Raw genomic sequence first — 26,762 nt, forward strand, 5'->3', positions numbered from 1 at the left:
GGGCTGTTAAAGAGTACTTACAGCTTCACCATCATGGACAACAACATTGGTCCCATTGACTGTTGGTGGAGAAACATGATTCACTGTTGGTCCTCAAGTTGGTGGAGAAACATGATTCAATAACAGCTTGACCTCCAGGAAAAGGCGTTTTGGTATAAAGTAGAGAATATTTTGGGGCAAAGGATCTAAAGTGGCGAGGTTTAACTCTTTGGGACCAAGACACAGGATTGCATCAACGGTATAGAATAATGATATGAGCCTGATTGCCAGGTGCCTAAAAATTTGAAGTTCTGGGGGTTTTGTAGGTGTTTCGAGGGGAATGCACATACACTTGCATATAGATTGATTCTAAAAATCTGATATGGGTTTTGGTCAGTGTTTAGCTATACAAACACAAATCTGTGGGAAAAGTGGATTGTGTTTGGGGCCAAACAACCAATGGATACTGGAATGGATAGGAATCATACTGGGATGTACATTTTAGGATGTTTATTGCTGTCAGTGGAATACACAGCTATATGTGCATTCAAAAGACATTCAGCTGAAAGCAGTGCAGTAGAGATGGCAACCACACTCCGTTGCTCAGCCAGTGATAGTCTGTCTGGATTCACATAACACTGCATTTGACTGCATGGTTTGTCTGTGCACCTGAGTGTACTTTCTATGGAAAGCAATGAAATGCTCATAGGCCATCCACATGTGCATTTTGGTGTCCGTCCGGGATCCTGTTGTGGGATGGCTTGGCAGAAGCATCCTCTGCTGCAAGTTCTTTTGTTTCCCAAGAGTTCTTTAAGTTATGAAGAAACACATTATTTTGTATCTTAAAGGATCAGATGCCACCTGGCAAACTCCCCTCTTTGTGATAAGCTATTGTAGTGTGTCTGCCCATACCTGTATTTGACAGCCCTTCACAACTGCTTGCATTGCCTGAAGTACAGGCTGAAGAAAGGAAGATTTTGCTTCTAAAGGCATACAATTCCATAGTAAGGTGTTGACATAGGATAATATTTTACTCATGAACTTGTAATTCAGTTTGTAAAATCAGATTAATTTTAGCCTAGATTTGGGGAAAATGTTTCCTCGTCTGTTTTAACTATTTTGATTTTCTTTTTTTCCTTCCCTTCAATTTTTCAGTACTACGTGATGACTTCAGACAAAACCCTTCGGATGTCATGGTAGCTGTAAGTGAGCCAGCTGTGATGGAATGCCAACCTCCAAGAGGCCATCCTGAGCCTACAATATCATGGAAAAAGGATGGATCACCACTGGATGACAAAGATGAAAGAATTACTGTAAGTTGGGAGAGGGAGAGAAAGAGAAAAGACTGTAACATACCATTACAGACTTATGCATTCGCATCATACAGGGACAAACAGAACACCCAATTAGTTGTTTGATACACCAGGAGCCTTTTAGTTTTGTCCACATTAACCATTTCTGCAGGCATGGAGGTGGAAAGCAAAATGGGCATGCAATTTATTGATTCTTCACAGAAAAAAGGTACCTGTTCTTTTAAAACTCTGGGAGCAGACAGATTCCCTCACTGTAGTTGTAGTATTCAAAAGATCTGAAGTTCTTCTATCATCCACAATGATGAATGGGGTCACTGCAGTATTGCAGTAGCGGATAAAACTAGAAGTGTGGGGCTGCTTCCAGTTCAAAAGTTTGGAACGGAAAGGTGCCTTCTCCTGAACTGGATACTGCAGTCTTATTTCGAGACCCTCCCCCAATCTCTTTTAAAGCTTTCTCATCTAATTGAGTAACATAAGAAAACTCTCCTGTGAGCAAAAACATATAGGATTGGATCCAAAGGTAATGTCTGGCTCTGCGGATTTTGGGGGTGAGTCTGGGGTTGCCATCCCCTCCAGGACTCCCTTTTCTTAGGCAGGCCATCCAGACAAGCCTCAGTGAAGCAAAAGGGGGAGGAGGGTTGATGCTCATACAGCTCACTCTCCCCTGCCATCTCCAGGACCTTCTTATGGGCATCCGAGCCATATCTTGGCTCTTCCTCCCCAGCCTTCCTTCAGACCGCCTTTAAAAGACCACTCTGGGAATATCCTGGGCTCCTCCATCCCCTCCCTCCCCAGGTTGGAACCTGCCTGACTAGCAGAGCCCCGAACTAATGAGCTTCTGCAGGGTACTCCCCTTCCTGATCTCCACCCCTTCCCATGTCCTGGAGGGCCAGCATATGTCCCATTCAGGCTTTGGAAGGCAAAGGCCCTCCCGCCAGTGCTTCGCCCCTCCTTTCAGCTTCTGAGCCTTCAGTTCAGAGGCTGGTTTGCTTCTCACATGGAGTCCCTTGCCACTCGCCTCCCATCCGCCACTGCCACCTTTCCCTGGACATCCCCCTTGATGCTGTCATGTGGGGTTGGCTGGGACTTGAGCTGTACCACAGCTTGCCCCACTCAGCTTGCTCTTCTGCTCCCAGCCGCCACTCCGATGTTTCGTGCATCTCCATGGAACCCGGGGACCCCAGCCAACTCTTTCCCAACTCCCTGGCTTGCCACTGCTGCCCACTGCTGCCAGAGGTCCCCTGAAGAGCTGGCAGTGGGACCTCCAATTGAGGTGAGTCTGTGCTGCCCCCGGACAGGTAACCACTCATTCATGTCTGAGTATGAGCAGCATGTGTACAAGCCAGCCACAGAGATAAAAAGCTTTAAAAAAAATTATGGAAATAGGCATGCCCCTGCTTCCCTTTCCTTCCTTCAGGTGAGCATATTAAGGAAGACATTTGAAACATTGGGGATCTCCATACCCCCAAAAAATGCTTCATTGCTACTTGGGCTATGTGGTTCCAATCTACTCAGAACCAGGACATTTGCACATGCAACATCACCACGGCACCACTCAAGTGGCCTTGGAGCATCATGCCCTTCCTTCCCAGCATAAAAATATGGTTAATATACAGTTGGAGTCTGAGCTGTTCCAAGCATCTGAACCAGAGTCTGGGATCCCTTCAAAGCTATCACCTGAGACTGCAGTCACAGAATCCTTTGCACTCTCACCACTTCAGACCCTTGACTGTATGCAGAGCAGATGTTATGCATGGCTAAATCTCTCAACCTGAACATTGTCTGCACCACCCCATGTCCAAGCATCCAATTTTCAAGGCTCTGAATTCAGTCTGTAGGCTCAGTATGACTAATGCTAAATTCAGATAAATGAGATTGATATGGTCATTCTGTATAGCTTATAGTGTCACGTGAAGCATACAAGGCATATGCCAGGCTGAGACAGGAAAATCAAAAATCTGCTATAGACAGTGTGATGATGTTCTTAAATGTTCAGATGACTTTTTAATAACAGAGTTTAAGAATATTTCACAGGGTCAAAGCAACCCTGAAAGCTAGGTAAATGGGAGGGGGGGGGAGATTTATGTGTCATTTATAGTCATGAATTAGAAAAGCAAGTAAGCTACCCTTTTCTCTTTGAATACTTCTTGCAGTATTTGCACACTAGTAATTTTCCCCCTTTAAATCATGAAGGTATGGCTTATGTTATAAACGTTAAATACAGTAAATTTTGTTTTCTGTTTTGGAATGGTGACTACGAATCTACCCACTGTATGCCTCTATGTAACTGATGAAATTAGGTAAATGTATAATGGAAATGTTAAGCAGTCCCCCCCCCCTTTTCTCCATTTATGTAGTTACTAATTTGGGAATTGGTTCTACACATACGTAAGCAGTGGCGGACTGGGTCTAAAAATATTGGTTGCCAGGAGACAAAGGGGTCCCACCCACAACTATAAGTAGCAGTAGTAAAAATCCGAGCCTATATAACGTATGCGTTGGCCTCACATAACTCAAATCAGAATTATTTTTTCAGAATTATTTATTACGTTCTTAAATGTAAAGTATCCTCGAAAAATTTTTTTTTTAATTAAAATAGTAATACAACGTAAATTTTAGTTGCATACAGTAATAATATTGGAACCTATTATATTTTCAAGCTACTAAAAGGCCATTAACATTTTTAACATATTGTCTAATGTTTAAAGGGGCCCACTTCATCAGGGGCCCACAGGGCCCACTTGCCATTGGGCAAGCTGGCACCCTGGCCAGTCCGCCACTGCACATAAGGCTCAACTGTATCAGTGTTTGGACTGTAAAATAACAAGTGTCGCCAGAATGTTACATGTAGATGAAAATATAAAATAATAACCACTAAAATCTCAGTGCCAAACCAGTATTACAAAGAAGCTTATCCTATTGCATGTTCTATGTTCTATTACTATCTGCATGCTTTTGAAAGTCCATTTAATTTGTAATAAAAAAGTACATATTTTGAATAATGTGTATACATATTTAAAATGCACATACATTCAAGAGATGGAGGTATAAATGTGGTATTTGGCTTCAGAAGGGAAACCTTGGCCTGGGAAGCTGAGGTTAAATACTGTGAACCTAATTTCCCCCCTTCTGTAATAATGCTTGTCTTTCATTTATTCTGAATCATTGTCATTCACTTTTTAAAAGGAAAACCTGGAGAAGTTATTCATCTTTTTATGTTTGTGATTCTTGGCTTTTAGCAGCAAAGTTATAAAATGAATAATGCATTAATTTTTCATCTTGGTTGTTTGTGTGCCTCAAATTTTCAATGACTTATGGTTCAGGCAAATTTTAGCTCCATTTCTGTTCTGCTTGATCGGAATTCCAAATAGCACATCAGAAATCTAAAACATACATCTTGCCAAATGAAGTTTAAGCTTTGTTAAACTTAATAATTATATAGATGTATATTAAAATACTAAAAATTATAGTACACTTCCACTGTGGGAGAATTGGCTTCATCCAAAGTTCCATTTGATCAGAATGTATTAATTTGATGTATAGATAGCAATCAGAATTTATTCAAAATGACCAAAGAATCTTTTAGGTGAGAATTCAGAGAACCTTATTACTTTATTTAAAAGGAAGAAAAAAAAACTACCGGTACATGACAAAGATAAAAGTAAATGAAAAAAGGCATTCTGGATATCAGTCACAGGAGATCTGTGTGTAAGAAATGAAATAAGAAACTAGCAGAAAATTGATCTCCATCCCAAGGAAGGTGCTCTCTCTTTTGAAAGATGAATTATAGTGGTAGAAGAAGGGTCAAGGAGGAGACAACTGACTATGATGGTTGAATTTCTGGTTTTCTGAAGTAATAGTTTTAACATCTGGATACTTGTTTACATTCAGTTTTGGGTCTGAGGAGTTTATGTATATACTGTTTCTCCTTTCCTGGATATATTGTTCTGTTGTCATTGTTTTATCTGCATTATCTGGTTCATTTTAGGTACAACACAGGGTACACAAGAAATCTGTGGTTGCCTAATTAAGTGCTTCATATTTTAACTTATTACCAAGGGGTTTACATAGCACACATGTATAGTATCTTATTTCCTGAAGGCCCTGAGAAATGAACAAAAAAGATAGAAGCTTGTCCCTAAAATGCACTATACACATTAAGGAAGTTTGTCACAATATTAGCTATCAAGGATGAAGACCTGTGAATGCAAGCTTCCTGATGAACATTTGAGATGTGACATGAAATATACATTCTAATCGGTTAAAAGCAGGCATGAAAAAAACTGTTTGAATTGCTAGGATAGGAGCTTAACGTTACCAGCTGCCATTCCTCAGCCTTGAAGTTCACTGGGTGATCTTGGGCCAAACACGCATACTCTCTCGGAGCCTAACTTATGTTATAGGGTTGCTGTGAGAATAAAGTAAAGATTTTGCAAACTTCCCTGAGCTTCTTGAAGAAAGGGCTTGTAATGTTTTTGCTCTTTTGTGAGACCCCTTATATGAAACACCTGTAAAGTCACCTCTCTGTAGTGTTCTTAGGTGATATGTTTTTTTTGCTTCCTCCATTACTTCCTTAGCGGTTCCAACTTATTTTTGCTACCCCTGAAGGCTCTTGCCTTAGAATTCTTAGTTGGACCCAAAGAACGGGATGACTTACTTAAATTTGGTAGAATGATAGAAAGGTCGGCATGTGGGGGTGGCTCTGAGGCAAAAGGAGATCCTTTACTCTAAATAAAACAATGGTTTTCTCTTAAACATAGAGTTTATTTAGAAGTATAACAGTATAGTGATTTCAGTAAAGTTCATAAGGATAATGGTTTCATATAGGTACAGCTCTTCTTTCTCTAAAGTTCCTTAACTAAACCTAACCACAAAGGCTTATTTTCTCACTTGCCACTCCCACAAAGCTTAATTTCCTAACTTGCCACTTAGGCTAATAATTTCCACAAAGAACACAAACCAGTCAACTCCGACCCCTAGGGTACAGCTGCCATCCAATCATGACACACTTCAATCACCCATATAGCCCATTCTCTTTCTTACTCTAGAGGCCTACATTTTAACCCACAGCAACATACATGTGTGAGTTATGTGACATCAAGTTGCTTCCAGCTTGTGGCGACCCTATGAATTAATGACCTCCCAAAACATCCTATTGTTAACACCCTTGCTCAGGTCTTGTAGACTGAGGGCCATGGCTTCTTTTATAGAGTCAATCCATCTTATGTAGGGTCTTCCTCTTTTCCTTCAACTTTTCCTAGCATTATTGTCTTTTCCAGTGGCTTTTGACTTCTCATAGTATAAGCTGGATTTTGTATAATATTTCGCACAATTTTGTGCATGCCTTGTCATTATTGTATATCCTTGTATCTATATATGTTTTGCAATAGCACTATTGTTATCTTTACTTGTTTGGCCACTGTGCTGTATTTATTTGATTGACAGGCTCATTTCAGCACGATATTTTCTTTTTCATACCCACCTGGAAGTTGGCAAGCCTTATTGTACCCCGTTCTAGAATATATGTATCATGAACCTTCTACCTGAACTAATTAAAGAGTGTCATTGCAAATTACTATTACCATTGAATAAATCCATTCAGATACATTCCCCAAGCTAGCAGAGTTCTGTGAATAGTTTTGCATCAACAAAAATGAATTTCATTTCAATGAATGTCGCTCTCATTCCCACGATTCTGAATAGTTTGAAACAATAGGCCATGTAAGTTTCATTGCAGAGTTAAGTCTGAATGTAGATGCAAAATACAGGAAAGTATGCTTATTCACAGGCTTAAGTCACATATTTGGCTTTAATATTTACATTTATGTGAAAAATGATAAATATTAAAACCAGCACTTGCAAAAAAAAAGTACTATTATATACTTTATGAACTGAGTTTGACCTCCTCAAAATCCATTAAGTTCCGTGTATGAAAAATTACTCCCCATACACTTTGGATAAATCTGTGGTCTCTGCTGTTGCCTGCCATCTCGTGAATGGCATATAGTTGGTTAAATCTGACATCTAGTCACTTGCTGACAGCAAGGAACACATTATGTCATTTGCAATCCAAGTGTTAGTTTATAAATGAGTTTGAGTTATTGTGAACTAGATGGAAAACTTAAAAGATGTGTTAAAGACCCATCTTGATCTATGTTCTGATTTTTAAGTTATTACATTCTTTCAGTCAAAGGAAGAAACAGTTACACAAAATTTGGGTGAAAGAAGGGTTCTTTTGCCTAGAGCTTGCAAACAGATGTAAATGATTAGTGTGTCCTTGTTTGGATTGCTTTGATACATTTTATTTTCTTTCAGTCTAGTCATTTTCCATTTTGCTTATTTCACATTCTGCTTTGGATAGCTTTGCATTTCTCAAGTTCTTAAATGGCTTCTGGTCATATGAAAAGTGTAATTCAAAGAACAGAACTTAAAAATAATATTTGTTTCAGGTCTTTGGTTTCCTCAACTGAACAGAGTTGCAATTACTTCTTTTCAGGGTTGTGCCAAGAACAGATAGCAAGCATGTGCAAGAGCAGAGAACTGACATACAAGTTCTTGGACTTCATCCAAGTTTCCCTTGGACTAGCCAAAAAAGTAGATACTTTCTGTCACAATTTATATGGTATGGGGGTTTGGGTAACCAAGCTGAAGTGGTTTTATTTGCAACTGGAAGCTATTTTCAGGGAGGTAATGAAAGACAGAAAGGCATTAGAGAGCATTAGGTATGTGCACAAGAAAGGCTGCATGAGAAATTTAGCATTTGCTGGATGGGTTCAGAAGGCTTGAAGAACTTCCTCCGTTGTTATCTCTGGCAGAACCCCCCTGGGTAAACGTCTGGCAGTGTTGCCCAGTGCCGGCTACCAGGCAGGGCTGAGCCCAGTTGCATGATGGGGATTTGAACAGGGCACCTCGTTTTCCCTTGCAACCCCTCCCAACACTATTTCCTTTCCCCCTTCTCCTGGCAACCCCTATAGACTTAGGCCATTTATGCAGGGTCAATTTTGATGCTCGCTCAAAGCGACCTTTAAAATGCTTATTCACGGTCCTGACGCAAAAGGAGAAATTCCATCCCCCCCACTCTCCTGCTCCTTTGTTCCTTCCATTAGCAACCTCCGTTTGCATAGCTAACGCGCAACTGTGAATTTTGCATGCTTCTTTGAGGGGATTCTTCCAGGTGAGGGCGGAGCAAACACAAAAGGTTGTGTTAAAGGGGCTCATAAGAAATGCGAAGTAGGATGAGTTATGGCCACAAACTATAAATAAAATAGAGAATTTTATAAATAAGGGTGAAAAAGGGGAATGTGTTGTACTCAGTCAGGACGGAATGATGAATATGAAGACAAAGAAATAAGCTGTAACATAGGAATCCTGCTTTTATCTTATCGTGTATATAAATATGCTGTATTTTAAATCATGAAGATTTTCTTTTTCTGCTTCTTTCAGTTGCTGTTATTGTTACTGTTATTATCCAATAAATTTTAATTATTAGAAAAAAGAAAAAGAAATGCGAAGCAGGTATGCGCCTGCTTCGCAGTCACTTCCTGAATGACGGTTCAGCGTGCAAAACTCAAAAAAACGCTGCTGGGCACGCAATGCTAATTACCAAGCATGATTGGCCTTAACTTACCTTGTTTCCTTCTCTCCTTCCTTCCCTCTAAACAACCTGCCTCTGTCCTTTTCAGCTATATTTATTGTTATTTATTTACTCCATTTATATTTATAGCCAGCATGGTGTAGTGGTTAAGAGTGGCAGACTCTAATCTGGAGAACTGGGTTTGATTCGCCACTCCTACACATAAAGCCTTCTTGGGCTAGTCACAGTTCTCTCAACTCTCTCAGCCTTACCTACCTCACAAGGGGTTTGCTGAAGGGAGAGGAAAGGAAGGCGATTGTAAGCTGCCGTGAGACTCTTTAAAGGTAGAGAAACAGGGGTATAAAGACCAATTCTTCTTCTTCTATACCTGATGTTTCTTCCCCATGGGGACCCAAAGCAGATTAAATCATTGTCCTGTCCTCCATTTTATCTTCACAACATCCTTGTGAGGTAGATTAGGCTGAGAATGTGTAACTGGCCCAAGACCACCCAGTGACCTTTTGTGGGGTGGCTGTTGAGCAGTAGCAAGCAGCCAGGCCTGGGTATCTACAGATTTGGCCATGTTGAGAATCAGATATATTGATTACTATTAAATCATTATTAATCTGTACTTCAGACAACAGTTTAGTATAAGCAGAAACTTTACATCATTGTTCTGAATGGATAAAGCTAGCATCTTGCATAGTCGTTTCCAGGATTGAACAAGTAATTTCAGCAGAGGGTTAACTGCCTTACATAGAATAAAATCCCTGCTTCTTATAACTACTGTTTTAATCAGATGAGCTGTATCTTCAAGAGATTTAAAATAAATTTAATTTTTTCCCCATGTCACAGGATTTTCACTAGAACACATTATTTCTTGTGTATTTTGGTAACACAGTCAATTTGTATTGCCCAATTGTGTTTTTCTCATTGGACAATGAGTGTACTTCTGCTAGTATTTTATAAAGGAAACATTGTTTGTGGATTGGTGCATCAGGAAATGAGAATCATGTTATCTCGGTTGTATTACAAGCTACTTTGTACGATTTTATGTAATAATTGAAATAATCTGGCCATTCCTTTTGCATCTGTAAAATTCATAATGAACTGTCCTTTCACTGAAACTGGTCTGAAACTGGCTTCAGTTGGATACCACTGGGGAAAGCACATCTAAAGAGCAGCTTGAACTCTTTGGGGAAAGAGTGGCATACAACCTTGTAAAAGAAAATGTTCAGTTGCCTAACTATGATTTTCTGACAGGGAGCACAGATCTCCATGTAACGTAATCTTTGAACGCCAAACTAACCATTACTGTTTTTAAAAAGCTGGATTTAGGTTTCCCGGACCCAACTTGTCTTTCCCATAGCCACACAAACAGCTGCAGGGAATAGCTTCTAAAAAAAAGGAGAGCCCAAACAGGCTCAGGACAGCACTGTAGGGGGAGAAAGAGCTCCGGCCTGCCTCCCCCAAAACTCTTTTCCTGTGCAAAAACTATGCTGAGAGGGAGTTATTGCTCCAGTTTTGCTGCACACATATTCCATGTGGAACAGCAAAATTGGGGAATCCTAGTGAGGTTTTTGCATGGGAAAACAGCTTGGGTAGGGCAGGAGCCCTTCTTTCCTCCTACATTGCCCGTTTTGGGCACTCTCTCTCTCTGTCTCTCTCTCTCTCTGTGTCTCTCATTTTTTTAAGAAGCTGTGTGGCTGCAGGGAACACAAGTTGTGTCCAGGGAACCCAGATCCAACTCTTTAAAAACAGTAATGTTTCATTTAGGTCTGAATACCAAAACCTTTTTCACCTGTTCCTGTAATCCCTCACAATAATACTTTGAAAAGTTGAGGCTTCCCCCACAAAACAAAAGTTTTGATCCTTCTTTTTATTTTGATGCAACTGTATGGGATCAGATGAATAATATCAGGGTCATCTACTTCTGACTTCAATTGTGCTCACAATATTAAAACACAGAACAAGGTTTTCCCAGGATTAGTGGGGAAATTTTGGTTTGAGACCAAACCTGGGTTTTGTTTATTTTTAAGTATCACACCCCCTCCCTTATTTCAATGTGAGGAAGTTAATCAAACTTAAGCCAGGTACCAAACTCAACAGCCTACCATCCTGGACTCCTGAAATGTAACAGTTGGTGTGGGTGTGAAGTGGCGTTAAGTTGCAGCCAACTTATGTCAACCCTGCAGGGTTTTCAAGGCAAGAGGCTCAAAGAGCTGGTTTGCCATTGCCTTCTTCTGCACAACAACCCTGGCACTCATTGGAGGCCTCTCAGTTAATTTGCCTTGTATTGATTGATAGCACGTGGAGCATTCCACATTGGTGTCAGTGGTGTCAGTTCCCTCTGTTTTCCAGCTGCTGCGAAATTATGCAAGAAATAGGTGTTTCATCTGACTGTATGAATCTAACATTTCTGAATGCAATATAGTGAGTCTTGGGGCACTGTTTGTTTGTTTAGCTGGCATTCTTCCTTACGAAGCTCAAAGCAGCTTAAAAAGGTAAAGGTAAAGGTCCCCTGTGCAAGCACCGGGTCATTCATGACCCATGGAATGACCGACGTTTACTAGGCAGACTTTGTTTACGGGGTGGTTTGCCAGTGCCTTCCCCAGTCATCTTCCCTTTACCCCCAGCAAGCTGGGTACTCATTTTACTGACCTCGGAAGGATGGAAGGCTGAGTAAACCTTGAGCCGGCTACCTGAAAGCAACTTTCGTTGGGATCGAACTCAGGTCGTGAGCAGAGCTTGGACTGCAGTACTGCAGCTTACCACTCTGCACCACGGGGCTCCTAAAGCAGCTTACAATACATATAAAAACATAAAATAGAACACATAAAATACATAAAACCCAAAATTTAAAATCACAATTTAGGGCTGAAATCACAGTTTAGGATTGCTGGTAATGTAATCAAATGTGGTTCTAAAGAAAACTGTTTTCAACTGCCTCCTAAAGGTCAAAAGTGAGAGGCTGTAATCATGAGTCTACCTCTGAAAAGGCCCTCTCTCGTGTACCCACCAAAGGTGCTTCTTTAATTGATGGGACAGTCAGAAAGGCTTCTCTATGTGATCTTAATTTCTGGAATGTCTCAGGGAAGATATCTGGAACTTCTCAGGGAAGGAAATAACTCCAAAGAAAAGGGGTTGATTACTACTAAGTTGAAGAAAAATTAGTCCCTGTTTGTATTGTTCCTGCCTGTGCACAAAGTCTAGAAATTTTGTATCAAATACGCTTACGACTGTTTGTCTAAGGACTGACAGCCAAGTGATCTCTCTCTCAACAGTTACAAACACCTGACAGTCTGACTTGACCATTTCCCCAAAAGAGAAAAATAAAACAGTTTTTGTTAATTCATCAGCGTCTCATGTGCCATAGTCAGACTTATACAAATAAAGGTGCCACATTTCCAACAAAACGCTTTATCATCTTTCTTCATTTTACTTAATAAGACCGGGGTTATGTACCATCTGTAAAACATTTTGTATAAATTTTCCCTTATTTCATTTGAAATAGTAAACCTAAATTCATTTTTCCATAACTTTTCCCAAATTTCCAAATCAATATTATAACCTAAATCTCTCATCCATTTCAACATAACCGGTTTGATCCTTTCCTGTTCTAAATTCAGTTCTATAAGTATTTTATAAATCCTTCCGATCAAGCCTTTATTACCCTTTAAAAGTATTGTCTCAAAGTTAGATTTGGTAGAATTGAAACCCAATCTATTATCTTTAATAAAAACATCTTTTAACTTGTAGTACATAAACCAGTCTTTTATTTGAAGTTGTTCACGTGTTTTCAATATCCATTCCCCATCTCTATAATCTAACAATTCTCTATAATTTTCACAGTCCAAATTTAAATGTGCTCCTCTTCTCATAAATGCTTCTATCGGATTTAACCACCCGGGAGTTTTATTCTCTAAAACGTCTTTATACTTATTCCATATTTGTAATAATTTTTTCCTAATTATATGTAAGTTAAATTCTTTGTTAACTTTCTGTTTCTCATACCATAAATAAGCATGCCACCCAAATCTAAGTTTATATCCTTCTAATTCTAATAGTTTTGGGTTCTCCAATAGAATCCAGTCCTTGATCCAGGTGAAACATGCCGCTTGATAGTACATTTTTAGATCGGGTAATCCCAGTCCTCCCGTTTCCTTTAGGTCTATTAGATTATTATATGCTATCCTATGTCTTTCTTTACCCCAAAGAAATCCCATAATATCTTTTTTCCAGTTTTCGAATATCTGTGCACCTGTCACTATTGGTAAATTTTGAAACAAAAAAAAGCATTTTGGGTAAGACCATCATTTTAATTACTGAAATTCTTCCCCAAAGTGATAGGGGTAATTTTCCCCAACTTATCAAATCTTTTTTAATTTGTTGCCAGTGAGTTGTGTAATTATCCTGAAATAAGTTAAGATTATTATTCGATATCCATATGCCCAAATATTTGACTTTGTTTTCAATACTGAGTCCCGTCTTTTTGAGTAATATTTGTTGCTGTGGAAGAGTCATATTTTTAACCAATATTTTAGTTTTTGCTTTATTGATTTTAAAACCTGAAAGCTTTCCATAAACCTCCAAAATTTTATTCCATCTATCAAATTGTTCAATCGGATCAATCAAAAAACATACCAAATCATCAGCATATGCCCTGAATTTATAATGATTTCTCCCAATTCGTAACCCTACTACGTCATTAGACTTTCTAAGATTATTCAGTAAAATCTCTAAAACTAAAATAAAAAGTAAAGGGGAAAGAGGACAACCCTGTCTCGTTCCCCTTTGAATTTCAATCTTTGGTGATAATAATCCATTTACAATCAAATTAGCTGTTTGATGTGTGTATATAGCTTTTATAGCAGTTTTAAAACTTTCACCAAAATCCATGAAATCCAATATCTTAATCATAAACTGCCAATTAACATTATCGAAGGCTTTTTTCATTTTCCTAAGTTTGTGTCAGAATACAACTAACACGTTGAATTGGGTTCAGGAGTGGATTGGTGGCCAGTGGCGGACCTACATGTTTGGGACCCTGAAGCTTGAACTGTTACGGGGGGGCCTTCGCAAACAGCAATGAGTTTTGGGTAACCGCTGTTATCTTCTTCAATGGGGTTGTTTTATGGCAGATGTATTGATTCATTCTCTAATAGAGAGGTAGAAAGTCATTAGAGGGGCTAGCATTTTGCACTAACTGCAGTTTCCAAACACTCTTCAAAGGTAGCCCCAAGTAGAGCACATTGAGTAGTCCCAAGTACAGTACATTGCAGTAGTCCAGTCTAGATGTAACTAAAGCATGGATCGCTGTGGCTAAATCTGACTGAATCAGGATCAGATGCAGCTGATGTTCCAGCTGAAGCCAAGCAAAATCACTCCCAATCTGCAAACCTGGCTTTTAAAGGGAAATATAACTCCATCCAAGACAGGAGAGATCTGAAGTCTCTGGTCTGCCTTTCTGCTAACCCAGAGAATCTCAGTGTTGTCAGGATTAAGTTGGTATTTTAGAGAGCAATCCTAAGAAATTGTACTCATAATCCTACTCAGGTCTGTTCAATGGAGCTTATTCCCATGGAACTATTCTTGGGCTTACATCGTTAACCTTTTAAGGACTACATGCTTAATTTGACGGTACTGTACCACATACTTAATTTGACTGAGTTCCTTGGGCACTGTGGTTTTCTGAAAAGGGGCTAGAGCTTTCTAGCAAGAGAATTTTATAATTGCCAGGATTTTTCAACATTTAGTTTAATGACTAGCTACTCCATATACATGATGAAATATCAAAGCTTGGCCTCATCAGTTGTCACAGCAAGACAGTAAAAAGTTTTGAGGTTGAATACAAAGATTGTTTTGATGTGTTTAAAGGAAATCCAAAATCTGCCTAGAGGTGAGGAAGCACATTTTGTATACTTGTTTGCATAAGTCTACTTTCCTGTAAGTCAAAAACTAGTATAACTGGGAGTGTGCTAGGCCTATATTCTTATTTCCTCTTGTATGAGATTTTGTTACTTTCAGTAAGGAGTTATTTGGTATGCAGAAAACATTTTAAGTGGCATTGCTTTCCTGTTAAAAAATACAGTCAGCTCTGTTATGTCAGATTTTTTGTCAGTTCACACTGCCGCATGTGTAGAGTTTTGTGGTTCTGAAGTTTAACATGTCAAAGTATAAGAAATAAGGAAGCATCCCAAGATGCCCTGCTACCCTTTATGTGATGGCTTTTCCAATTCTTGTATGGTATATTGCCATAGAGCACAGAAAAAAGGATGTGGAACAAAGCCCCATGTAGAACATCAGGAAAGGGATGTCAAGATATGTTTCGTTTCATAGGAATACACTTAGCTTTACCTAACAGAAAATGAGGGTTAGCAGGAAGAAAGGCTAATTGGCTTATACTTTTGAAGTTCCAGTGACAGGAAACGGCAATTACGATCAGACGAAACTTTCACTGCACACTGGCCACTTGTCTAAGAGTCAGGTTCATGCAATAACAATCTTAATGGCAGGTTACCTTTAACCCAGCCTCATACAGCATTTTGCTAGCATTACATGAAAATGGTGATGCAATGTTTAATTTACATTTGGTATTTTCATGTTTTAGCATTAACTTGTGGTTTATGAATCTTCTTTATGTGGGCAATTTCCTGTATTTTTTCAATAATGTCATTAAGAGCATAAGATGATCTCTTTGTGGCAGAAGCAATTCATTTTCCTCAGATGGCTTAAAATTGTTGACCTTTGAAGTGTGTGGATAACTTGGTAGTGGGATGCTTAAGGAGGGAAAAAAATCTAGTGTAACAGATACATCAAATCATCTGTCTTTGCTCGAGGGCAAAAAATGGAGACATATCAGAAACAGAGTTCAGTTCAAGTTCACTTTTATTTCTGATTTCATCTATTGATTGCACAGAATAAAATACCAGTGAATAAACCATAAATGTACAAAATGTCTGAATTGTGCAGTCCTAGTAATAATGCATATACAGGTTTTCCACTATCTTTAGAAATAGTTATATTATATCCAGACACTAAGGGAAAAAAGTCTGACATATTACGTTTACTTCTGTTTGAGAAAACTGTGAGAGCACATGGTTTCCGGTCAACCCCAGCTACTTGGGGCCAAACTAGATGTTATGGGTCCAACCCACAGACATCAACACCATTTTTTTAGAAGGATTCAGCCATTTAAAAATGCCTCAAGGGCCTGCACTGCAGCATGGCAGGACCAGGCGATTTTGAAAGACTAATTTGTATGGATTCTGTTGTATTCCAATTAATTGCATAGCAAAAAATGACACTGTTCAGAATAGAGTTCTTTGTAAATGCAAAGGCAACTTCACTTGTCTAAAGCAGCCAGAAGAGTATTAATTAGAGTTTGCATTCCATCATTCCCAGGATACTAGAACATTTCTGGACTTTACAAGGTCAGTTTATTGGAGATAGAGTATTAGAGGTTTTTAATTTTTTTGTAATAACTCTTTATTTACAAATAGGAATGGATGATTGGAGCAAATTGGAATATATACTTATCTTAACATTATTGCCCTGAAACAACAGCCTACTGTCATAAGACCAAACTACACAGTACTTTTTAAATGTACATTATTCTGTGCACATATAGCTACAAAATGGGGAAGGACCCACCTGGGGCTGTTCAGGCTCAGGAAAATAGTTCTGGGGGAGGCAGGAACTGGTGTTCTCCCTGTACTGTGTTTCAAGGCCAAACTGGGCTCCTGTGTGTGTGTTAAGTGCTGTCAAGTTGCTTCTGACTCATGGCAACCCTATGAATCAGTGTCCTCCAAAGTGTCCTATCCTTAACAGCCTTACTCAGATCTTGCAAATTGAGGGCTGTGGCTTCCTTTATAGAGTCAATCCATCTCTTGTTGGGTCTTCCTCTTTTCCTGCTGCCTTCAACTTTTCCTAGCATGATTGTCTTTCCAGTGACTCTTGTCTTCTCATAATGTGTCCAAAGTACGACAGCCTCAGTTTAGTCATTTTAGCTTCTAGGGTCCGTTCAGGCTTGATTTGATCTAAAACCCACTGATTTGGTTTTTTGGGCGGTCCAGGGTATTTGTAACAATCTACTACAATACCACATTTCAAAGAAATCTACTTTCTTCCTGGGCTTCTACAGAGGTTGAAATGGATGTTCCTTACAGCTGCTGTGTGGCTACAGGGATAGCCAAGTCAGGGCTGGGGAACTTGCACTGGACTCTTTGAAAACATCTCATGTAGTTTCTTCGATAGTTCCCTACTTGCTAGGTCTTCCTGAATTACTCTGTTTTCTTTCTCTGGTCAGGTTCGAACTGCAAAATAATTGCTTCCACCATATAACTAGGGAGTTGTGAGATGTGTCCAAAGTTCTAGAATCACAGGCTATTAAACTTAAACAAGAGCCAGTAACTATCACACTATATAAAAGACAAGGGAGATACCAGTTCACTATCCACAAAAGAACAACCTAGTTTGATTTTCATTTTTAGAAGTGTAGAAAGATATTTTTATTTAGAGCTACACCACTGTCCCTGCCATGGAAACTTGTTGCATGACCTGGGGCCAGTCACACACTCTCAGCCTTGACCCTGGCAAGCCTTCAAGGAATACCAGAAGCATGGAGGCAGGCAACTGCAAACCACCACTGAACTTATCTTGCCTTGAAAACCTTATGGGATCACGATAAGTCAGCTGTTACTTGATGGCAAAAAAAAAAGATATTTTTATTGAGAGCTACACTACTGTCCCTATTTCCTGCTACATTCACCTCTGATTATTGCTGCCACCAAAATTCCATGAGACATCTTTTTTACTTCTCATATTTAATTTTAACTTATATGCCTGGAAGGAGGTTGGACTGTGTACAGACACATCATTTCTGGGGAGTGTGTTGGAGGGAGAGGAACACTTAGGAGAATTACTGTCTCCTGTGAACCCTAAGGCACATGAATAGAAACAAAGCAGACTTAGATTAAATGCCAGGAAATACCTCTTAAATTCTGCTTTCAACCATGGGAAACATTTAATCATCTCATCTATGATATATGATTTTGTATCTGTTAGATAGAAAAGGCCTGTAATCACTTTATAGTGAATGTAAACAGTAAAAAGTACGTACAGGTTGAATATCCTTATCCGGAATGCTTGGGACCAGAAGTGTTCTGTATTTCAGATCTTTCTGTATTTTGGAATATTTGCATATACACAATGAGATATCTTGGGGATGGGACCCAAGTCTAAACATGAAATTCATCAATTGAATCTGAGGATTGAACCTGGACCTTATGCATGCAAAGCATGCCACTGAGCATAACCCCTCTAAAAACACCCACAAATCTGCACAAAGGGGACAGAGTTGAAAATTCTCCCCAAAAACAGAGATCACTTTTAACTATTCAGAAGAAATATCTTGTATGACTTTGTGTGCCTGCGGGTAAAACATTCATTGAATTGATTCCATTAAATTTAAATGTGTGCTGAATACGCTTCTATTTGATATAATGAACATGAAAATGCATTCTACTTGTTTAAAAAATGTATTAGCTAGTCACCTTTAATGTTCCTTTCTCCATGTCTCAAATCTTCCTTGAAATTTCTGCACTGTTAGTTTTCAGGATGATAAAGGGCATACTTTTTGTTTTTGTGCTCAAACAATCTGTGCCAAAGGCAAAAAATGAGATTTGTATGCAATACGTTATACATTACGTGTGCATGTTCATCTATCTCAATAACTGACTGTCATCTTTGTGTGCATATGTCTTGCAGTGATAATAAGAGTCCTAACTTCCTCAAGATGTCAGGTTTTCAGGGATAGATTTCTCGCTGTAGGCAGCTTTACCAAAGTACTTCACATTGTTGGCATGCTCCTTCCAGCTGATGATCATATTAGGCTGCCTAATGCAGCTTTATAGGAATCTTACTTTTTCTACCACATGTGCTTCAGTCCTCAGTCTGAATTATTATCATTTGTGATCTTAAGCCTCTGTGCACAGCTTTGTTAACTTTGAAATGAATCATGAAGTGGAAGTTGGAGAATATATAAAACCCAGGAAGTCACATTATTAGCTATTCCATATGAGTGGTACGAATGGGCTTTTGGGCTTTGAAAGATAAGCACTGAAAATTACAATTCTTCTGTGGAAATACTGGATACAACATGAGAATTTTGACAATTGTGTCCTTTAATATTAAAATATTGATCATTGCCTTAAATAACAGCTTTGAATAGTGTTTTAAACCTGGATTGCTTACATATAGTAATGAACTAGCAATATTTTGATTAAAATATTTCAGTAAACCGCTGTTCCAACTATGTAGAACAGTGTAAAAATATAACCTAGTACTTGGGGAATACTTTGAACTGCTGCTGAGGATGAATTCCTATGAATTGTGCTGATGCAGGCATAGGAATATAAAGTCCTACTGAATTAGACCTAGGAAGTGTTAACAAATATAGTTAGGAAATACATGAATACTATAGATATGTGAACCATTTTCCAATTCAAGGCCAAATCTACACTAAAATAATCTTGAGTGTAAGGAAGCAAACCTTCCTTCTGCCTTTTTTCTCCTGAAGTAAAGCGGCTTCTGGCTTAGGTTCCACATCAGATTTGAAGATCCCCTCTAATTTAGGCAGCAGACCACACAAGAGCTAGAAGATCTTCACCACAGCGGCAAGGTGCCTGGACGGACTGGAAGGAACACCTAAGAGTCTGAACAGAGTGAAAGCAGAAATGAAATTTATCGAAGGGAATAATACAAATATTTGGACTGGGGAATTAGTAAAGTCAAGCAGTCAGACCTTTTTTAAAAAAAAATCCTATTTTTCTTCAGGATTTTCTTCCTGATCTTTTAAAATGGACTGAGCTTGACCCTTTTGTGTCCTCTTGGACAAAGATAGTAGATGAAAGACTTTCACGTTTACAGATTTCCTATCCAAGTTTTCCCTTAGACCTCCCTTTAGGAATGAATAAGACACTCATGGATTTAGAAAGAAGGGACCATCTTGAACTATGTGGTGATGCCGGAAGGAAATGTGCACCCTCCTTCTGGGGACAGAGCACCTCATCTTTTCCAGTGCTCCCAGATTATCTTGAATTCTTAACAATTCCAACTTTTCAAAGACTTTTCTTCTTGGCCAGATATAATGCCTTACCCCTCAAGGAATTAACTGGCAGTGAGTCTACCTGTGTGGAAAGACAAAGACAGAAACACTTATCCATTTTTTATTCAGTTGTGATTTATATTATTCTATAAGATCTTTGATTACTCCATTGATTTCACACTTTCCTGTATGTTCTCATTACTACTACTTTATCTGCTGTCTGGTAATGATAAGGTGGTTACTCTGTCCGTAGTTTACTACTTATCAGCTGCTTTGAAGATATGCCGAAAGTTATAATCAGGTTACCTCTAAATGCTCATTTGCATACAGGCACTCTTTTTGCACTGGAACTGGACATTTGAACTCTCAAAATAATATCCTTGGTAAAGTTATTCCTGCAGGCACATCATTGTATCATGACCAATGTGGTGTGGGGGCTAGAGCAGGGGTCTCAAAATTGTGGCTCCAGAGCCGCATGCGGCTCTTTGGCCTGTTGAGTGCGGCTCTCCGAACTTGGTTTGGAGCCCCTGCTCTTGCGCCCGCTCGCGCCGGCACGCCTGAGAGAGAGAGCGGGAGAGTGGGCGCGCTGTCTCCCCCCCCCCGCCGTGGAGAATGGCCGGGTCCCCCTTTCCCTTGCCCTCAATGGTTGGGAGGCTAAAGCCTCCCCTCCCCTCTAGTCGTGCGATTGCTGGGCGGGCGGCTCGGCGGTTCCTGCCCCCCGCCTATCAGCTGCTGGGTGGGGCGGGCTTCCTTTGGTAGACCTGGCCTTCGGCTGAGTCCCATTGGGAGGCCATGTCTACCCACTGGCTTTCTTGGCAGTAGACCTGGACTCCGAGGAGGGGAAAATCCCCCTTCAGAGGCCAGATCTACCAATTGGCTTCTATGGGCCTCCGGAGGCCAGGCCTACTGCCAAGAAAGCCAATGGGTAGACCTGGCCTCCCAATGGGACTCATCTGGAGGCCAGGTCCACCAATAGTCTTTTATGGCGGTAGACCAGGCCTCCAGACGAGGATGGGGAGGGGGAAATGGCAGGGACTTAGAATTTAATTTTTATCAATAAATAAGATCACTATTAAGTATGATATCAAGTTTTATTCAGTGTACCTATAGTTTAATTAAGACTTAAAACTTTAATTAAAGTTTATTAAGTTAATAAACAGTGTACCTACCTATATAGTTTAAGTTTTAAGAAATTTGGCTCTCAAAAGAAATCTCAATCGTTGTACTGTTGATATTTGGCTCTTTTGACTAATGAGTTTGCCGACCCCTGGGCTAGAGTGATGGACTAGGAACTGGGATACCTAGATTTGAATCCACACTCTGCAACACTTGCTGGGTAAGCTTGGGCAAGTCATATACTCCCAGCCTAACCTATTTATGAAGGTTGTTGTGAGGATAAAATGGAGGGAAGAATTATGTCAGCCACTTCGGGACCCAACTTGGGAGAAAGGCGGATATAAATGAAATAAATAAAATGGGGAGTGCCTCCCAGCTCATCTAGGGTTCCTTTTTGCTGCCACTGACAAGTTGGGAATTAGAGGTATACTTGTCTGTAACCTAAACATTTTTTTTAGTCTTTGAAAAGATTCTTCACCCAACTAAGAATCACTCCCCTACTCCAAATAACAAGGAAATCTTACTTGTTAGATTTATTCAAACTTGGGCAGGCATCTCCCCACCTTCTTATGTACTTTGGTAAATATGAGCTAAGTTAGAAACATCAGGTTGCTGGACCATTGAATTTCTTTGATACAGAATTTAGATTGAAAAGGAGTATAGACCACATCACTAGGAAAATTTCCCATTTACCGTATATACTCGTGTATAAGCCGAGTTTTTCAGCCCAAAAAAAGGGCTGAAAAAGCCGAACTCGGCTTATACACGGGTCAATACGATAGGAGGAGGGAGGAACTTACCGCTGCCGCCTCGCCTGGGAGTCTTTCTCCTGCCGGCCGGGTCCAGGAGGTCCCTGCTGGCCGCTCTGCCGCCGCCCAGGCGCCTGGCCGCCTTTCTTCTGCCGGCAGGGTCCTTCCTTGGCTGGCAGAAGGTCCCTGCCAGCTGCTCTGCTGCCACCCAGGCGCCCGGGAGCCTTTCTCCTGCCGGCAGGGTCCTGGAGGGGCCGGCAGGAGGTTCCTGCCGGCTGTTCCGCCGCCGCCCAGGCGCCCGGGCCCCTTTCTTCTGCCGGCAGGGGCCTTCCTGGGCCGGCAGAAGGTCCCTGCCGGCCGCTCTGCCGCCGCCCAGGCGCCCGGGAGCCTTTCTCCTGCTTGCAGGGGCTTGGAGGGGCCGGCAGGAGGTCCCTGCTGGCTGCTCCGCCGCCGCCCAGGCGCCCAAGCGCCTTCCTCCAGCCGGCAGGGGCCTGGAAAGGCCTCCTGCCGGCCCAGGAAGGCCACGCCGCCGATTCACCGCGTCTCCCAGTAAGTAGGGGGTTCAGGGGCTCTTCCCCCTCCCCCCTTGGATGGCACTGGGGGTGGGGTGGGGTGGGGTGGGGCGGGAGGGCCTGGGAGGCGGCGGGAGGGCGACCTGGGGCAGGGGCTCTGCGCTCTAAAATGGCGGCCGGCATTTTAGAGCGCAGCATTGCCGGTAAAGGGAATTTCTTATTGACCCTCGGCTTATACGCGGGTCAATAAGAAATTCCCTTTTCTGGCCTCAAATTTGGGGGGTTGGCTTATACTCGGGTCGGCTTATACCCGAGAATATACGGTAAATAGGAACAGTACCTTATCTGCCTTACCTGTTCTTGGAGAAGTCCAGTTTTCTGCAATGGACTCCACTAGGAGCATAGGGGTGTGGCTGAATTCTTCCCTTACCCTCACCTCCGCCAATCCTACCAGCTGGCTCCTTATCTGTCCCTCTCTGACCTTGCCACTGTGATCCATGTGACCTCGAAATTAGACCATGTACCATGTTCTAGGTAAAGCTGCCTTTGAAGATGCTTTGGAAGCTTCAGATGGTCCAGAATGCAGCTGCTAGATCACTGACTGGGTCTCCCTGGTCTGTTCATATAACATCAATATTTTGGCACCGGCACTGGCTTCCAGTCAGCTGCTGGTGCAAATTCAAAATGCTGGTGTTGACCCTAAATAAAGCCCTAAATGGCCTGAGACGGTCCTACCTGCAGGACCGCTTCCCCCGGAATTACCCCCTTGCCTCCTTAGGACATCATCTCAGGGCCTTCTACAGGTGCCTGGCCCATGAATTGTCTGCTTGTCAACTACCAGGGTAAGGGCATTTCCAGTGGTTGCCCCCTCTCTCTGGAACCTGTGGGATCTTCCAGAATCCTGCTTTATTGTTCTATACTTATCACATTTATTTGTATTTGTATCGGTATTTATTGCCTTTTTAATTGCTGTAAGCTGCCCCAAGTCCGCTATGGGAAGAGGGGTAGAAATTAAATAAATAAATTAACTAATAAATGGATAGATGGTATAGTCCACATTGCTTGTTATTTTCTCCATACAGCAAGGTGAGAAAAGAATATGGAAGCCAGGGTGTGGAATGTGGAAGCTTAGACTATAGTTGCTTTAGTATCTGTGCACTAAATGTCACTACAGAAATATGATTTTGTTTCTCCACCCTGCTGCTAAATCTTGTTTTACATTCCTTTGTGCTTAATGGGTAGCTTGCAGTTTGAAATGCTACATTTGGAAATGGTACAAAATTTCCTAATATTAATATTTCCTCATTTTGCATACTTGTTCCTGCTTCGTCGAGCAATGGTATCCAGTTCCATAACCGCTGAAACTCTCCTTTTCCAAGCTGTCCCTTCAGGTGTTGGCATATTCTCAAATCTACCTTAGCAGCCAGAACTGATGGAAGTTTCCTTTTAAAAAAAAGAGCTGAGATTTTCAGAAAGAGAAATTTAAGTTAATTAGCACTATTTGTACAGCATACACGTAGAGCTGTGTACAATATTAGGATTTTGATCAGAGACTACAAGGGGAATTTCCACTTCTTAACTTTGGCACTAAGTTAAGTCACTCATCTTCCATACTTATTTTTTTTAATGCTTCTTTTAGAAACCATATTTCTGTGGTATTGATGCTTTTAGATTTTATATATATATATATATATATATATATATATATATATATATATATATATATATATATATATATATATATATTACATTTATCCTTTTCTTTTGTGTGTTGGTATTTTGATCTATCTTGCCTCAGGGCTTCATGAATAAATTATTTAAATTACTGTTGATTTATTTATTGTTTCAGATCAGAGGAGGAAAGTTGATGATCACCTATACTAGGAAGAGTGACGCTGGCAAATATGTATGTGTTGGAACAAACATGGTGGGAGAAAGGGAGAGTGAAGTGGCAGAGCTTACAGTTTTAGGTAAGGAGAGTTTCATCTTCAAGATATTGTCAGTAGAAATGTAAAACTAATAGTTGGATCCAGCCAGTTTCCCCCCCACCCACCCCCATTCAATCTCATCCAATTCCCTGCCTTATCACAGCTCCCATCCCACATGCGTGTTCCATGACCTCCATCACAGTCTTTTTGGGTGCTTTTAAAGGGGAATCTTCCTTCCTTTTTCACCAGCAAAAAAACTGGTTAGCTACAGCACAAAATTCTTAAGTCAAACATTGAGCTAAGTTTAGAATTTAGAAGCAATGCTTCTTTTTTATTACTAATAATGGTAGTTTTATATTATGTGCTTCTTTGTAAAAGTAATTTGCTGGAAAGCTTTGTAAACATGAAGAAATCTGAGCACTTGTAGTTTTTCTGCTTATTTTCTTTGGGCATCTGATTGTTTTAATTTTCAGTATCTGGCCTACAATGAACACTGAGCAGGAACATGTCTAACTATGCAATCCTGAAGGGGGTTGCTTTTTAGGAGCCAGCGGGACTCCAGCACTGGCATCCATGTACAAAGTGGCATCGACACTGGTGCTGGGCAACTCATGCTGGTCTGGGGAGCTGCACAGCAGAGTGAGTCTCCTGCACCAGTGCTGCCTCCCCAGAAGCATTTTTCCGGGGCAAGTGGCTGCGCTGGCATCCAGGGGAGTGTTCCCGGGAGCATAGCTGTCTTTAGGCAGCTTCCAAAGTCCTTTCACCCTGGGAGCGGGCCACTTTGCAGGCATCCAGTTATGTCTGCAAAATAGCTGGGTAGCCCCATGAAACTCCCTCATTAGATTGCACTGTAATTAGTTTATGGCTGTTCTAATTTTAAACAGGCTTTGCCTCCCAAATACCCTACTGCCATATTTTAGTTAAAACCAAGCTTCTACATTCTAAGTGTTCCCCAAGTTACCTGTCAGAGGCTCAAGGACCATCCCAGCAGGGTGGACCCTTAAACCATGTAACTTCTTGTCAGGGATGCTCTAGGCTGATCCTGTATTGAGCAGGGGGTTGGACTAGATGGCCTGTATGGTCCCTTACAACTCTATGATTCAACACTGGCCAACTTGGCTCACCTCTACTCTGGACCTTTTCTATTTTTCCTTTGATCAGGTATGGTAGTAAGGTGGCATGAGAGGCATGGATTCAGTTTTTCCACACATTGTGCTTACTTTGGCGCCCAGTCTCATTGGCGCCCAGTCTCATTTCCAAGGAGACAAAATCAGTGTTCGCATAGCATGTCTGTAGTGCCCTAGACAAGTGCCTTCCAAGTCATTTGAACAGAGTCTGCAGAACCATTGTGGTTATACAATATCAGGCATGGTTGTTTTCCAGAATTGCTTGTGTCAGTGTCTTAGGAAAGGCACCTCTTGTCTTCCTGATTATGCATGCACACTATTCTAGGGCCTTCCCTTATGTATGCATATCTGGTGCAATCTGGCTGTATGTGACTTTGGTTCTTGCAGCATCATGATACTACAGACTCTCTCTGTGGACTTAACATCGCAGCAGTTACTTCTCTTGCATACATTAAATAAATTGGCACAGCATCAATGCAGTGTGTTACTATGGCATCTTCTGTTTTGCCAACCTCTTGGGTTCTCCGATGAAATCTACCATTCTTTCTGAAGGCAATGAAGAACACAATCAGATCAGAAGTCCAGCAATCCATGATTCTTCATCTCTCCATATCACTTAGTGTGGCCAAGCACAACTGGGGTCATCTGGAAATATTTTGTCAGAAAAATCCATTTAGCATAGCCTTCTCTCAGTATTAAGAGATACTTTTCACTTGTTTATAATTACTTGAAGTGAGGTATTCCTTAAGGAATGCTCTGTCACTGCAGTCTCAGAAAAAGTCTGTTTCTCATGAAAAGTTATGCAGTTTCAAGTTACAAAATTCATTTTGTTCTAAATGGCAGAAAAAGGCAAAAAGCTACCAGTGCAATGAAAAGTGATATAAAAATATGTCTTATTAAGCCACTGTAATGCCGTCTATAAAAATGTGTCCCCAACATGTTTTGCTATCACTTCTTCATGGGATCCTCTAGTTAATTGTCTCTTGGAACTGTCTTGTAAAAACAGAGTTCTTAGAATGAGCAGAGTATCTGCCGTTTCTTCCATCTTTGTTTCACATTTATTTCCTTAGAAAGACCTTCGTTTGTGAAAAGGCCAAGTAATTTGGCAGTAATTGTGGATGACAGTGCAGAGTTTAAGTGTGAAGCACGTGGTGATCCAGTTCCTACAGTAAGATGGCGAAAGGATGATGGAGAACTACCTAAAGCAAGGTACAGTAAGCTTTAGTCCTCATTTGTAAAAAAGTAAGAGTGCTACTGGTTTATAACCTGCTGTGTGTCCATGTCCTGAACAGGTCATAATGACCCTGGTAACATTTCTTAGGCTTTTATTGTAACTAAGGTTCTCTTCTTAGAAAATG

General features: G+C 40.7%; 1 protein-coding gene across 1 annotated transcript in view; it reads left to right on the forward strand.

The window, feature by feature from the left end:
• Nucleotides 1-26,762, forward strand: part of ROBO1 (roundabout guidance receptor 1) — a 711,324-nt gene that overhangs the window by 574,318 nt on the left and 110,244 nt on the right. Inside the window, exons 5-7 of the mRNA XM_056858074.1 lie at nt 1,135-1,292; nt 24,199-24,319; nt 26,475-26,613. Coding sequence (XP_056714052.1) covers nt 1,135-1,292; nt 24,199-24,319; nt 26,475-26,613 — 418 coding nt within the window. The remainder of the gene's footprint in view (nt 1-1,134; nt 1,293-24,198; nt 24,320-26,474; nt 26,614-26,762) is intronic.

The sequence above is a fragment of the Euleptes europaea genome, chromosome 12 (assembly GCF_029931775.1).
Source record: "Euleptes europaea isolate rEulEur1 chromosome 12, rEulEur1.hap1, whole genome shotgun sequence".
NCBI lineage: Eukaryota > Metazoa > Chordata > Lepidosauria > Squamata > Sphaerodactylidae > Euleptes > Euleptes europaea.